General features: G+C 44.1%; 1 protein-coding gene across 1 annotated transcript; it reads right to left on the bottom strand.

Annotated features, from left to right (window-relative positions):
* Positions 1-1,420: 1,420 nt before the first annotated feature.
* On the bottom strand, positions 1,421-6,672 carry LOC311132163 (uncharacterized protein). The gene is made up of 2 exons (XM_084165383.1): positions 6,534-6,672; positions 1,421-4,614 (listed from the first exon to the last, which is right to left on the bottom strand). The coding sequence occupies exon 2, from the start codon at positions 4,462-4,464 to the stop codon at positions 2,812-2,814; it is 1,653 nt and encodes a 550-aa protein (XP_084021509.1). The 5' UTR covers positions 4,465-4,614; positions 6,534-6,672; the 3' UTR covers positions 1,421-2,811.
* Positions 6,673-14,812: the final 8,140 nt, after the last annotated feature.

Genomic DNA, 14,812 nt, shown 5'->3' with positions numbered 1-14,812 from the left:
ATGATTATTTTACAAGCTTGAGTCATTTCTGTCCATTGCTTTGTCAATATTCCTGATATTTTTGTTGTTAGCTAGCTAGCAAGTCGTAATGACTAGAAGCAAATTTCAAGCATTTAAAAAAAACAGTTTGTTTGAAAAATATGTTTGAGATGGGGTTTTCTCAAATTTATACTTTGGCCACAACTACAAGTAAAGGACAAGTCAACATTATTTGGGTATGAGAAAACAGAATATGAGCATTAAGAAATGATATTCACTGGACAGTTACTTTACTTTAGGTAAGGCTGCCACCAAGTGGACTCAGCAATGTAGGCATGTGTCAAACTCAAGAGCCAATAAGATGACGCTTACAGTTGTCTGTGGTAGTTTTCAAAAGTCATGGATGCGATCATGAACATAAAAAAATTAACATTGGGCCACTATTGTATTTTTAGGGAATCCCAAACTGAGTCAATGTGTAATGGGAAGCCTGTGGGTGTCATTTCCAGGCGTTATATTTATATATCAAAATGACAGAATCAGGAATCAGACAAGAAACCGTTGATGCAATGTTGACAGTCAACAACCTTTATTTATCCATATGTTCTACTCAGAGATCTGGGGGGAAAGGTGGGGCCTCTATATGAATAAATTACATTGTAACTCACTTTATTTTCCTTAATTCAACTTCAATAAGAAAACCTACATTGAGGCCAATCAACAAAGACAGGAGAGAAAATTGACAATGAAGATGTGTGTAAACACATTGGTAATATACATAGAAGACTAAAAGTAAAGTAATGACAACTTAAAATGTTGGGGTAAGTTAGTATGAATAACAAAAAGGAGTTGTCAAAACCACACAACTAATACGTTTTTTGTCGACAGCTCGGCATACATTTCTACATAGCATGCAATAAGGCACCTAACAAACAAGGAATAAACCTATGCTACGGTTTCAAGCACAATTCTTATTCAGATGGGGGTGAACCTGCTCAAAATATTCCATCCCACAAAAACAGTATCTATTTTTTCCCTTTTGAGTGACCCACTCGATATATATATATAAAAATCTGTTTGTAAAATATAGTTTTTACACAGAAACAGTAAATAGAAAGCGCAATCCCATGGAATTTGCAAAAATCAACCTGGAAATTCAAAATGAAGGGTGTTGTCAGTTAAATCAACCTAGTGCTGTAGTCTAGATTAGCATACATAATCTATTACTACACTCAGATGAGAACTTCTATGCTGAAGACCAATGAAGCTAACTATAATTCTATATACTGCTAATCTAATGAGTCTCCAAAGCAAAAGCAAGAAACAACTCTTGAACATCTGAGTCCAGTCCGTCGTCAATCTGTAATAATGATGTACATTTGGTGCTGGAACACAGAAATGAATAGGGACTCAATGAAAAAGGACACAAGTCAACTTCAAATAAAGCTACCAGATGGTTTTATTTTTTTTAACGATGCATCTTGTCCACTTCTCATCGTCTTGACTTAATTGCATCCCATAATACGTTGGCTTGAGGCAGTATTGCTCTCCAGTCTGTTCAGCTGTATTGACCACATCATTAGGTACATTCCCATCCGCTTTACCTGATACACATGGAGCTGCGTCACACTGGATGGAGCCCCAGATCTGAGATTTGACAGTATGTACATAAGAGAGCCGTAGCAACATTTCCTGGTAGCTCTGTAACACCTAACAAAAACAATTAATAAAAGGAAAACTGGGATGGGGGGGGGGGACTGGATATTACTATAAAAAAGAAAATATCTTATTTCTGGAACAAAACGGCACACTATTCACCTATACAGATATATATAAAAAAGGATAAATCAACAATTATTTACATAGGATTTCATGAGTTTACAGGTGAGGTGCTAAGATGGGAGGAAAAAAACTACAATGGAGAAATGGCTAATTTATGCCATCAAGACAGTATGACTTGATGGCAAATTGCATCAGTAGCCAAGTGTGGGAGCTTGACCTCAAACGTTAGATCTGAAAAGCACTCCATATAGTCCTATACAATGAGACGCCCCCATATGGGCCAGTTAATTACATCATGACTTGAATTCTCAGAGTAAAGCGAGTAAGTGGTCACACTAAGAGAAGGTGGTATTATGCATGAATTAAATAACTACAGGAGTTTCTCTCCATTAGTCAGGTAACATTTTCATCATGTAGATCAGTTTCCAAAACTCTGTTCTGCCCAACACTACATAGCCAATTCAAATAACCAACTCATCATCAAGCTTTGATTATTTGAATCAGATGTGTAGTGCTAGGGCAAAAACCAAAACGGCCCAGAACAGAGTTTGGGAAACCCTGATCTAGATGGTCAAATCACTTTTTTCTTTCTTTCTTTAAAACAATCAATGAAAAAGAGGGGCTCCAGAGCAGAAGTTTAAGCACAATCACAAATGAGAATTACAGGCTCATTCAAAATGTCTATCAACAGACAATTTATTCAAAACGAACTGATCTCAAAGTCCAAGCAACTTGTCAACAGCTCCTCTGTAAAGGGTTATAAGTCCTTTAAGTTCAGACAATAACTTATTTTTTCCTCCTCTTGAAAAAGAGGACATTTTTGTTCTGTCATTGTCCATTTGTTTTGACTGCTCCACACAGACAAACTAACAAACTCTTGGCCCCTGACCTCTACACTGTTTACTGGGAGAGCTGGCCTGGTTTTATTCACTGTAGTTGTTGTGTCATGTCTGGAGCTCGGGACCAATTGGTAGAAAATAAACATCACAGGGGTGGGCGTCGGTCAGGGCTGTGTGTATGGGACTACGTTTGAGTGCGTGTACTAGAAGCTCACTGGTCTATGTGGATCCTATGATGCCTGGAGAGAGAAGATGAATGGTTGAAGCCTTTGCCACACTGGGAGCACCTGTATGGCTTCTCGCTGGCCAGGATGCGCTGTTTGAGGATGGTGGTGTGGGGGAATCCCTTTGTCGAGGGCACAGCGCTGTACTGTTGCTGCACCACCACCTGCTGCTGCACCTGCTGCTGCTTCTCCTCTTGGTGAACACGCTGGTGCCTGGACAGGGAAGAGGAGTGGTTGAACCTCTTCCCACAGTGGCCGCAGGTGTAGCTCTTCCCCTCCGAGTGCACTCTTTGGTGGCGGGATAGGGAGGAGGAATGATTGAAGCCCTTGTCGCAGTGGTTGCAGCTGTACGGTTTGTCCCCCGAGCCTCTGCCTCCCCCCTGGTGCAGCCTTGCCTGCTGCTTCATAGTGGACCCGTAGGAGAAGGCCTTGCCCTGGGGAGGAGAGGAGTAGATGCGGGCCTCCAGGTGGACCTTGTGGTGCCGGGAGAGCGAAGAGGAGTGGTTAAAGCTCTTGTCACACTGGGAGCAGGAGTAGGGTTTCCCGCCAGAGTGGACCTGCTGGTGCTTCTTGAGGTGGCGCTTGCGGACAAAGCTCTTCCTGCACTGGTTGCACTTGTAGGGCTTCTCCCCAGAGTGGATCCGCTGGTGCTCCCGCAGGGTGGAGGCAGCAGCAAAGCACTTCCCGCACTGCGTGCAGCGGTGGGGCTTGTCCCCTGCGTGGGTCCTCTGGTGCTGCTTCAGGTTGGAGGACGTGGTGAAGCCCTTTCCACACTGTGAACAGGTGAAGGGCTTCTCCCTGGCGTGGAGCTCCTGGTGCTTCTTGAGGTGGCGCCGGCGGATGAAGCTCTTCCTGCACTGGGTGCACTTATATGGCTTGTCCTCCGAGTGCATCTTCATATGCTCCCGCAGGGTGATGGCTGCCGCAAAGCTCTTGCCGCACTCGGAGCAACGGTGGGGCTTCTCCGGGGTGTGGATCATCTGGTGAGACTTGAGGTTGAAAGCGTCGATCACCCCTTTGCCCACCATCTCCACGCCTGTGGTGGCGTAGGCTTTCTCTTTCATGTGGATCTTCATGTGCTGCTTGAGGCTCGACTCCACGGCAAAGCTCTCACCGCAGTGCACGCAGATGTAAGGGTTGGTGGCCTTGTGGATCTCGAAGTGCTGGTGCAGGTCAGCCATGCTGCCGAAGATCTCTCCGCACTCGTTGCACTGCAGGCCATGGGCCTCGTGGATCACCACGCCGTTCTCGGACTCCACCGTCAGCTCGCCGCCCACGTGGTCGGACTCCACCTTAACCACATGCTCCGTCTCGGTTTTTAACAGCACCTCTCCCAGCAGTGCCTCCCCCTTGCCCTCGCCCCCCATGGTGAAGCACTGGATCTCCCCATGGTGGTCCAACTTGGTCACGTAGTCGTGGTCCGTCTCTGTAACGATGGCGTCCACACAGGCCACAGCGGTGAGCCCTTCGATCTTGGCCAGGTCGGCCCCGTGGATCTCCAGTTCCAGGCCGCGTTTCTCCTCGGTCATGATCTCCGTCTCGGCCGCATAGTGCAGGTCAACCTGGCTGTGGGCGATGACACACTCCGACCCCAGCGTGTCAAGGCCGGGTGTGTCACACTCAGTCTCTGACTCAGCCATGAGAACACACTCCAGCCCGACGACCTCCGTTTTAGTGCTGGACGAGAAGCTTAGAGGGACTTGGGGAGGGGGGGGTAAGAGAGCTCCACTTAGTATGGCGAGCACAGCGGGTTGGTAGTAGTGCTTGGATCAGCAGTCAGTCACAAAGGCCTGCCAGGGGAGAAAATACAACATACAGCTAGGATTAAGTGATGTGACAAGAAGCATCATTTATATCTCAACTAAGTGTTTCCATGCAAATGAAGGGAAGACCTGTAGAACTGTGGGGCATATTCAATGCTACTGATACTGCTGGTGTAAGTGAAATTATATTTGGACCTACTCTATTTTTGCAGAGATTGGTGTGAAAAGTGACTATGAAGAACACTATTCTGCTTTTGTGCAATATAACCCAAGAAAACACCCAAAACGCGATGGAGCCATAGCTTCTGCACTATGACACTTGTTGGTATTAGCCAGCCAAGACCACCAACTAGCAATACATTTACGGCTAACTAGCCAAGTGACAGGAGGACCAAGGGCAACACACACCACAAAATAATATGATAAAATAATTGCATTCATTCTGCAACAGAGACCAAGTGTGTGTACCGTCCTCTAACAGTGGATATAAATGTCACGAATATACATATGATTTGAAACAGTTGAAATGCATCTTAATGCTTCATTAGCTGGCTTTAAATTGCTATCCCAAGTTAAGCTCAGGAGCTGCGGCTACCTGGCTATCTAGGCAGAGGCAGAATGGAAGACATGCAATGAATGACTCTGCAATAACCGATAAGACATTGCATGCGGGCTTCTGATAAAAGACATTGCACGCGGACTGCACAGAAGCCATAAGTTATTTAAACATGATTTGAAATGGCATGAAAATAGTATAAACACAGCGTTTAGCTAGCTAGCCAATGGAAGATAACATTTACCATATTGGCTACATAGCCCACATTAGCCCGCTAGTTAGCTGGCTAGGGTAGGGGGAAAACAACTTAACGACGACACAGCATTGTTAGCGGCTAATGTTTGCCAAGTTAGCGCGCTAACTAGCGTAGTAGCAGACAACTAGTTGGCTAGCCGCATGGTTGATCAACAAAACAAGAGTTTCCCCCGAACATGTAACAAACCTCACATGCGCCGAAGTCATTTTTCAATGGTTAGGAATACAATCACGAATGCGGAAATTCTCTCTGAGCTTGTGCGCAGTTTTAACAGGCCATCTTGTCTTTGCCACACCACCACTTTCCAGCTAGCCAGGGATAAGCATAAGATGGCTGCCACTACGCTAAGTTCCGCCCTTCACAGCGCATTTCAGAACTACAAGGGGGTTATTAAAAACCTTGCACATTCCATATTCAAGTAAATTGAGCCACACGAGCAGAAAACTTTTGTATACAACACAAATTACAACACCGAGGTTCAGATGGGGTAGTTTTCCCACTATAATCCGATAAATCAGCCTGAAACAAAGATGGCTAACATTATCCGGTTGAGTAGTGTTCACACAGCTAAAAAGCCCGGGAAAGGCGACCCCATCTTATATAATCAACAATGCATAATAAAACACGTCTCAAATGCCTTAGAAGTAATAAAATACACAAGACAAATTACTGTATAATGTTACAGTTAATTGCATTTAGCTATGTATTGTAAGATTGAGAAAGCTCGAGCATCAAGTTACCCAAATCTGTCATCGAGATGAGACAGCATTCCATTAGTATATTTTCAGCTCACATTCAATATGGCCTAGCCTCGCTAGCGTCCTTTGGTAGCAGGCTACATAGCGTGATATCGCGGCTAACTAGCCGGCTATCTTCCAAGCCAGCTAACGTTATAGCTACCAAGCCCGTACGGGGCCCAACTGTCATTTTCTTGGGACCATCACTGGGTGAACATGAATCATTGAATGCCGAGGTAAAATGAAATTTGACAGTGGCATATTTTCCATTTGTGCAGAAGTAATTAATCTATAAATGAATAAAATAAAGACAATGATCGTATAGACTATTAATACGCAGACAAAACAATCGACAGCGGATTGGGAGCTTAATTCGTGTAGGTCTGCGGGTACCCACCTTTTTGTCTTCTGGTTATGTTAACTAGCTAACGTTAGAGTGATGGAGAAAAAAATATGGGCTCTGCACAACGGATAGCTAGCTCCTTGATGCTTGCTTGCTGCCTGCGACTGTCTGCAATGTCTTCCTCTCTTTCTGTAGAGCTGGCGCCACTGATCTTCCTTCTGGCGCCAACAACGTTGGAGGGCATTAGCGTATGCGTTGTGGCTTGTCACTGGCACATGCAATCAAGACTGCCCCCTATAGCCCCGGAGTAATACATGCCGACTGCCCCAACTGTAAACTTACAAAGTTGCCTTCACTATCTCTCTCTCTCTCTCAATTCAAATTCGATTTTCAATTTCAATTTAAGAGCTTTTTTGGCATTGGAAACATATGTTAACATTGCCAAAGCAAGTGAAGTAGATAATAAACAAAAGTGAAATAAACAATACAAATTAACAGTAAACATTACAGTCACAAAAGTTCCAAAAGAATAAAGACATTTCAAATGTCATATTATTTGCAAATAGTTAATGTTCAAAAGGGAAAATAAATAAACATAAATATGGCGCTGGAGGGGATGGCTGCCGTTTTATGGACTCTTAACCAACCGTGCTATTTTGTTTGTTTTTCACATTGTTTGTAACTTATTTTGTATATAATGTTGCTGCTACCGTCTCTTATGACCGAAAAGAGCGTCTGGACATCAGAACAGCGACTACTCACCTTGAACTGGACGAATAATTTTAACTTTAACTTTAATGAGTCAGACAAGAGAGATTTGCTCCAGACACCCGACACGGCCCTCATCCCCATCATTCGCAAGAGAAAGAGATATCGCGAAAGGAGATCGGGGCACCTGATAAGGAGCCGGCGACGAGTGGCTAATCTGCCTTTGCCATCGGTACTATTGGCCAATTTACAATTGCTGGATAATAAAGTGGATGAACTAAAAGCACGTATATCCTACCAACGAGACATTAAAAACTATAATATCTTATGTTTCACCGAGTCGTGGCTGAACGACGACATGAATAACATAAAGCTGGCGGGTTATACACTGTATTGGCAGCTCTACCTCGCCCTCCATTTGGCAAATCTGACCATAATTCTATCCTCCTGATGCCTGCTTACAAGCAAAAACTAAAGCAGGAAGCACCAGTGACTCGGTCAATAAAAAAGTGGTCTGATGAAGCAGATGCTAAGCTACAGGACTGTTTTGCTAGCACAGACTGGAATATGTTCCGGGATTCTTCCGATGGCATTGAGGAGTACACCACATCAGTCACTGGCTTCATCAATAAGTGCATCTATGATGTCGTCCCCACAGTGACTGTACGTACATACCCCAACCAGAAGCCATGGATTACAGGCAACATCCGCACTGAGCTAAAGGGTAGAGCTGCCGCTTTCAAGGTGCAGGACTCTAACCCGGTAGATTATTAGAAATCCCGCTATACCCTCCGACGAACCATTAAACAGGCAAAGCGTCAATACAGGACAAAGATCGAATCGTACTACACCGGCTCCGACGCTCATCGGATGTGGCAGGGCTTGCAAACTATTACATGCTACAAAAGGAAGCACAGCCGCGAGCTGCCCAGTGACATGAGCCTACCGGACGAGCTAAATTACTTCTATGCTCGCTTCGAGGCAAGTAACACTGAAACATGCATGAGAGCATCAGCTGTTCTGGACGACTGTGTGATCACGCTCTCCGTAGCCAATGTGAGTAAGACCTTTAAACAGGTCAACATTCACAAGGCCGCAGGGCCAGACGGATTACCAGGACGTGTACTCCGAGCATGCGCTGACCAACTGGCAAGTGTCTTAACTGACATTTTCAACCTCTCCCTGTCTGAGTCTGTAATACCAACATATTTCAAGCAGACCACCATAGTCCCTGTGCCCAAGAACACTAAGGTAACCTGCCTAAATGAATACCGACCCGTAGCACTCACGTCTGTAGCCATGAAGTGCTTTGAAAGGCTGGTCATGGCTCACATCAACACCATTATCCCAGAAACCCTAGACCCACTCCAATTTGCATACCGCCCCAACAGATCCACAGATGATGCAATCTCTATTGCACTCCACACTGCCCTTTCACACCTGGACAAAAGGAACACCTATGTGAGAATGCTATTCATAGACTACAGCTCAGCGTTCAACACCATAGTGCCCTCAAAGCTCATCACCAAGCTAAGGACCCTGGGACTAAACATCTCCCTCTGCAACTGGATCCTGGACTTCCTGACGGGCCGCCCCCAAGTGGTAAGGGTAGGTAACAACACATCCACCGCGCTGATCCTCAACACGGGGGCCCCTCAGGGGTGCGTGCTTAGTCCCCTCCTGTACTCCCTGTTCACTCATGACTGCATGGCCAGGCACGACTCCAACACCATCATTAAGTTTGCCGATGACACAACAGTGGTAGGCCTGATCACCGACAACAACTAGACAGCCTATAGGGAGGAGGTCAGAGACCTGGCCGTGTGGTGCCAGGACAACAACCTCTCCCTCAACGTGATCAAGACAAAGGAGATGATTGTGGACTACAGGAAAAAGAAGAGGACCGAGCACGCCCCCATTCTCATCGACAGGGCTGTAGTGGAGCAGGTTGAGAGCTTCAAGTTCCTTGGTGTCCACATCACCAACAAACTAAAATGGTCCAAGCACACCAAGACAGTCGTGAAGAGGGCACAACAAAACCTATTCCCTCTCAGGAGACTGAAAAGATTTGGCATGGGTCCTCAGATCCTCAAAAGGCTCTACAGCTGCACCTTCGAGAGCATCCTGACTGGTTGCATCACCGCCTAGTATGGCAACTGCTTGGCCTCCGACCGCAAGGCACTACAGAGGGTAGTGCGTACGGCCCAGTACATCACTGGGGCCAAGCTTCCTGTCATCCAGGACCTCTATACCAGGCGGTGTCAGAGGAAGGCCCTAAAAATGGTCAAAGACTCCAGCCACCCTAGTCATAGACTGTTCTCTCTGCTACCGCACGGCAAGCGGTACCGGAGCGCCAAGTCTAGGTCCAAGAGGCTTCTAAACAGCTTCTACCCCCAAGCCATAAGACTCCTGAACATCTAATCAAATGGCTACCCAGACTATTTGCATTGCCCCCCCTTTTGCGCTGCTGCTACTCTCTGTTTATTATCTATTCATAGTCACTTTAATAACACTACCTACATGTATATATTGAGGCGTCACTACAGACCCCCTTATTCGATTCCAGGCTGTATCACAACCGGCCGTGATTGGGAGTCCCATAGGGCGGCGCACAATTGGCCCAGCGTCGTCCGGGTTTGGCCGGTGTAGGCCGTCATTGTAAATAATAATTTGGTCTTAACTGACTTGCCTAGTTAAATAAAGGTAAAAAAATAATAATAATAATAATACCATAGTGATTGAGTGTCCACATAGCTGTACCATGATATTTGCATTGCTACTAAGTAACCCTCCAATTGTTCTCCACTAATGCCCCCGCTAAAGCCCCTCCCCATCCCAAGTTGGGCCGTCATCCCAGTGATCGGCATATCACCCCCGTCCCCCCGGATCCCTAGGCCCCCGAGAGGCCAGGACCCATCCATCGAAAACAGCACACAGTGCCACCCACAAAACAGAAGCAGGTCAACCGCCAAAAGCATTTCCAATGCTCTCACCTCAATATATATATAGCTATTTAAAAATATATATCTATTCAAATATCTTGCATATCTTATTTTCCATCATTATCTATTAATATGCGTAATAATGTTGGCAGTTCATGCGTAGGATTGTTACCTATAACCCGGATTGCCATTGTATTACATTACATTTTTGACAAGCAATTATTATTTTAGCAAACAATTATTGTGGTTCATCCTATATTCTCCCTAACATCCTACCCCCTTGCAACAGATGTGGGATAAACACATACTCTAACACACTCAACCCCTTTCCTCCACAACAACCATAAGATCAGATGCGCAACTGTTGTTACATCCCAGAGCCCAACTCAAGAAAGGACCTGATTTACGAATGCATATACAGTTACAGCTGTTTGAGAAAATATGCAGAATTTAGCAAAAATTGACAACAATGTGAGATTTGATTAATCTATGTCAAGTCCTAGGTGATGGAGATCAGATCCACCCTCTTCACCTGAGACACAAACACTCTGGTCCCCCATTTTAACCATTTTCCCCAATCATCTCTGTGCAGTCAGACCTTTGATTATTTTGTGCCACCTGGGCCACAATAATAAGCCCCCTCTCTGATTGTCCGAGTGTGACCCCCTCCCCATGGGTTACTGCAGCCAGTGTTGCCAGCACTGCCACTACCTGGGTGGGGGTACCCCACCAGAATCCCCACCGGCTAGGTACAAGGTCGTCAAGGTTCTCATTAGCAGCTTTGAGAATTTCCTTGTATATTATGCTCTCCCATCAGGGGGCTCTGGCTTTGTAGGACCAACCCTGCCAGGCATGCTCAGAATCTTGAGGGGGCGGTGCTGCTCAAGTAGGTCTCTGACCGCATTTATTTTTCTGTTTTGGCTGCATATAGGCAACTCACAGCAGGCCCATGAAACAACACCTAGATCTTCTGCACAGATACTGTCAGACCTGGGCCCTGACAGTAAATCTCAGTAGACAAAAATAATGGTGTTCCAAAAAAGGTCCAGTTTCCAGGACCACAAATACAAATTCCATCTAGATACCGTTGCCCAAGAGCACACAAAAAACTATGCATACCTCGGCCTAAACATCAGCGCCACAGGTAACTTCCACAAAGCTGTGAACGATCTGAGAGACAAGGCAAGAAGGGCCTTCTATGCCATCAAAAGGAACATCAAATTCGACATAACAATTAGGATCTGTCTAAAAATACTTGAATCAGTTATAGAACCCATTGCCCTTTATGGTTGTGAGGTCTGGGGTCCGCTCACCAACCAATAATTCACCAAATGAGACAAACACCAAATGGAGACTCTGCATGCAGAATTCTGCAAAAATATCCTCTGTGTACAATGTATAACACCAAATAATGCACGCAGAGCAGAATTAGGCCGATACCCGCTAATTATCACAATCCAGAAAAGAGCCGTTAAATTCTACAACCACCTAAAAGGAAGCGATTTCCATCTTCCATGACAAAGCCATCACCTACAGAGAGATGAACCTGGAGAAGGGTCCCCTAAGCAAGCTGGTCCAGGGCTCTATTCACAAACACAAACAGACCCCACAGAGCCCCAGGACAGCAACACAATTAGACCCAACCAAATCATGAGAAAACAAAAATATAATTACTTGACACATTGGAATGAATTAACAAAAAAAACAGAGCAAACTAGAATGCTATTTGGCCCTAAACAGAGAGTACACAGTGGCAGAATACCTGACCACTGTAACTGACCCAAAATTAAGGAAAGCTTTGACTATGTACAGACTCAGTGAGCATAGCCTTGCTATTGAGAAAGGCCGCCATAGGCAGACCTGGCTCTCAAGAGAAGACAGGCTATGTGCACACTGCCCACAAAATGAGGTGGATACTGAGCTGCACTTCCTAACCTCTTGCCAAATGTATGACCATATTAGAGACACATATTTACCTCAGATTACACAGATCCACAAAGACTTCAAAAACAAACCCAATTTTGATAAACTCCCATAACTATTGGGTGAAATACCACAGTGTGCAATCACAGCAGCAAGATTTGTGACCTGTTGCCACAAGAAAAGGGCAACCAGTGAAGAACAAACACCATTGTAAATATCAAATCAAATCAAATTTTATTTGTCACATGCACCGAATACAACAGGTGTAGAAATGATTACTGTGAAATGATTACCTACAAGCCCTTAACCAACAATGTAGTTTTTTATATTACCGTTTTAAATAGCTCAATGGACCATAAAGGAAATCACACTACAAACTATCACCCTCATGTTCTTAAGGAAATCGTGAATATCATGGATACATTAGAACTAGTAGATATATGGAGAATTATCCTGATCTAGTGAGATGTACATGGCGGAGACTCAATCAAGCTAGTCGTCTGGACTTCTTTCTTATGTAATTCTCGTTGGCACCAAAAGTTAAAAAAGTGTTGATAGGGGACAGAATGCGGTCGGACCATCATATATTTGGCATATACATTATTCTTACTGAATTTCCACGTGGGTGAGGATAATGGAAATATAATCAAAGCCTATTGGATGATAACTTGTTTTTAACTAGGACAGAAGAATTTATAACAGATTTTTTCCGACATAACATAGGGACAGCAAATCCCCTTATTGTATGGGACACCTTAAATGTGCCTTTAGAGGCCATGCAATTCAGTACAGTGGGGAAAAAAAGTATTTAGTTAGTGTAGTGTATGAAGAATTATGACTTTGCTAATATTTTCAAGTGGAACCTGAGAGGATGTTTATTCAGTGTTAGAGGGAGTAGTTTTGTGGTGACACACCATAGAACAGAGGAAGTCTGTTAGGTGTCCTCCTGGGATTGGTCTGTAGGGGAACACCCATTATCAGATCAGTGGTCCTCTGTAGCTCAGCTGGTAGAGCACGGCGCTTGTAACGCCAAGGTAGTGGGTTCGATCCCCGGGACCACCCATACACAAAAAAATTTATGCACGCATGACTGTAAGTCGCTTTGGATAAAAGCATCTGCTAAATGGCATATTATTATTTATTATTATAGATTACATAGAATATATACCACAGTAAAGACAAAAGAGGTCAGAATAATCATATTAGAGATGGGGCGATTATTCTCCGGGTATCTGCAGGTATCTATAAATCGACGCTGTAACCCTTTGTTATGAATAAACCTTATGATGAAAATGCAGCGTCAGCGGGTCCTCCTTGGTCACACAGCATAATTAGCAACGTTACTCAACACTACATCAGCCACCAATTGTGCAAGTTCTCCCACTTAAAAAGATGAGAGAGGCCTGTAATTTTCATCATAGGTACACGTCAACCATGACAGACAAAATGAGGAAAAAAAATCCAGAAAATCACATTGTAGGATTTTTTATGAATATATTTGCAAATTATGTTGGAAAATAAGTATTTGGTCAATAACAAACGTTTTTCAATACTTTGTTATATACCCTTTGTTGGCAATGACACAGGTCAAACGTGTTCTGTAAGTCTTCACAAGGTTTTCACACACTGTTGCTGGTATTTTGGCCCATTCCTCCATGCAGATCTCCTCTAGAGCAGTGACGTTTTGGGGCTGTCGCTGGGCAACACGGACTTTCAACTCCCTCCAAAGATTTTCTATGGGGTTGAGATCTGGAGACTGGCTAGGCAACTCCAGGACCTTGAAATGCTTCTTACGAAGCCACTCCTTCGTTGCCCGGGCAGTGTGTTTGGGATCATTGTCATGCTGAAAGACCCAGCCACGTTTCATCTTCAATGCCCTTGCTGATGGAAGGAGGTTTTCACTCAAAATTCCACGATACATGGCCCCATTCATTTTTTCCTTTACACGGATCAGTCGTCCTGGTCCCTTTGCAGAAAAACAGCCCCAAAGCATGATGTTTCTTGTATGTCTTCCATTTCCTAATTAATTGCTCCCACAGTTGATTTCTTCAAACCAAGCTGCTTACCTATTGCAGATTCAGTCTTCCCAGCCTGGTGCAGGTCTACAATTTTGTTTCTGGTGTCCTTTGACAGCTCTTTGGTCTTGGCCATAGTGGAGTTTGGAGTGTGACTGTTTGAGGTTGTGGACAGGTGTCTTTTATACTGATAACAAGTTCAAACAGGTGCCATTAATACAGGTAACGAGTGGAGGACAGAGGAGCCTCTTAAAGAAGAAGTTACAGGTCTGTGAGAGCCAGAAATCTTGCTTGTTTGTAGGTGACCAAATACTTATTTTCCACCATAATTTGCAAATAAATTCATTAAAAATCCTACAAAATCCTACAAAAATCTCATTTTGTCTGTCATAGTTGACGTGTACCTATGATGAAAATTACAGGCCTCTCTCATCTTATTAAGTGGGAGAACTTGCACAATTGGTGGCTGACTAAATACTTTTTTCCCCCACTGTACTCATCTCGAAAACAAAAGCAATTTAGGTCAAAAGAGTCCATACTAACAAAGGAAATAGAAGGTCTAACAGAACAGATAGATAGCAATAAAAACTGTAACATAGAGGCTCAGAATAAATTACAGGAAAAACAAAAAGAAATTGAGAAACTTATTCAAGAAATATCAACTGTAATATCTTATAAAAAATTAAGCAAACTGGATGGAATATGGGGAAAAATGCACCAAATTATTTTTAAATCTTCAACATAG

The sequence above is a fragment of the Coregonus lavaretus genome (assembly GCF_964263955.1).
Source record: "Coregonus lavaretus genome assembly, chromosome: 1".
NCBI classification, from domain to species: Eukaryota; Metazoa; Chordata; class Actinopteri; order Salmoniformes; family Salmonidae; genus Coregonus; species Coregonus lavaretus.
The sequence above is the reverse complement of the archived record's forward strand: the minus strand, read 5'-3'. Positions and strand labels throughout refer to the sequence as shown.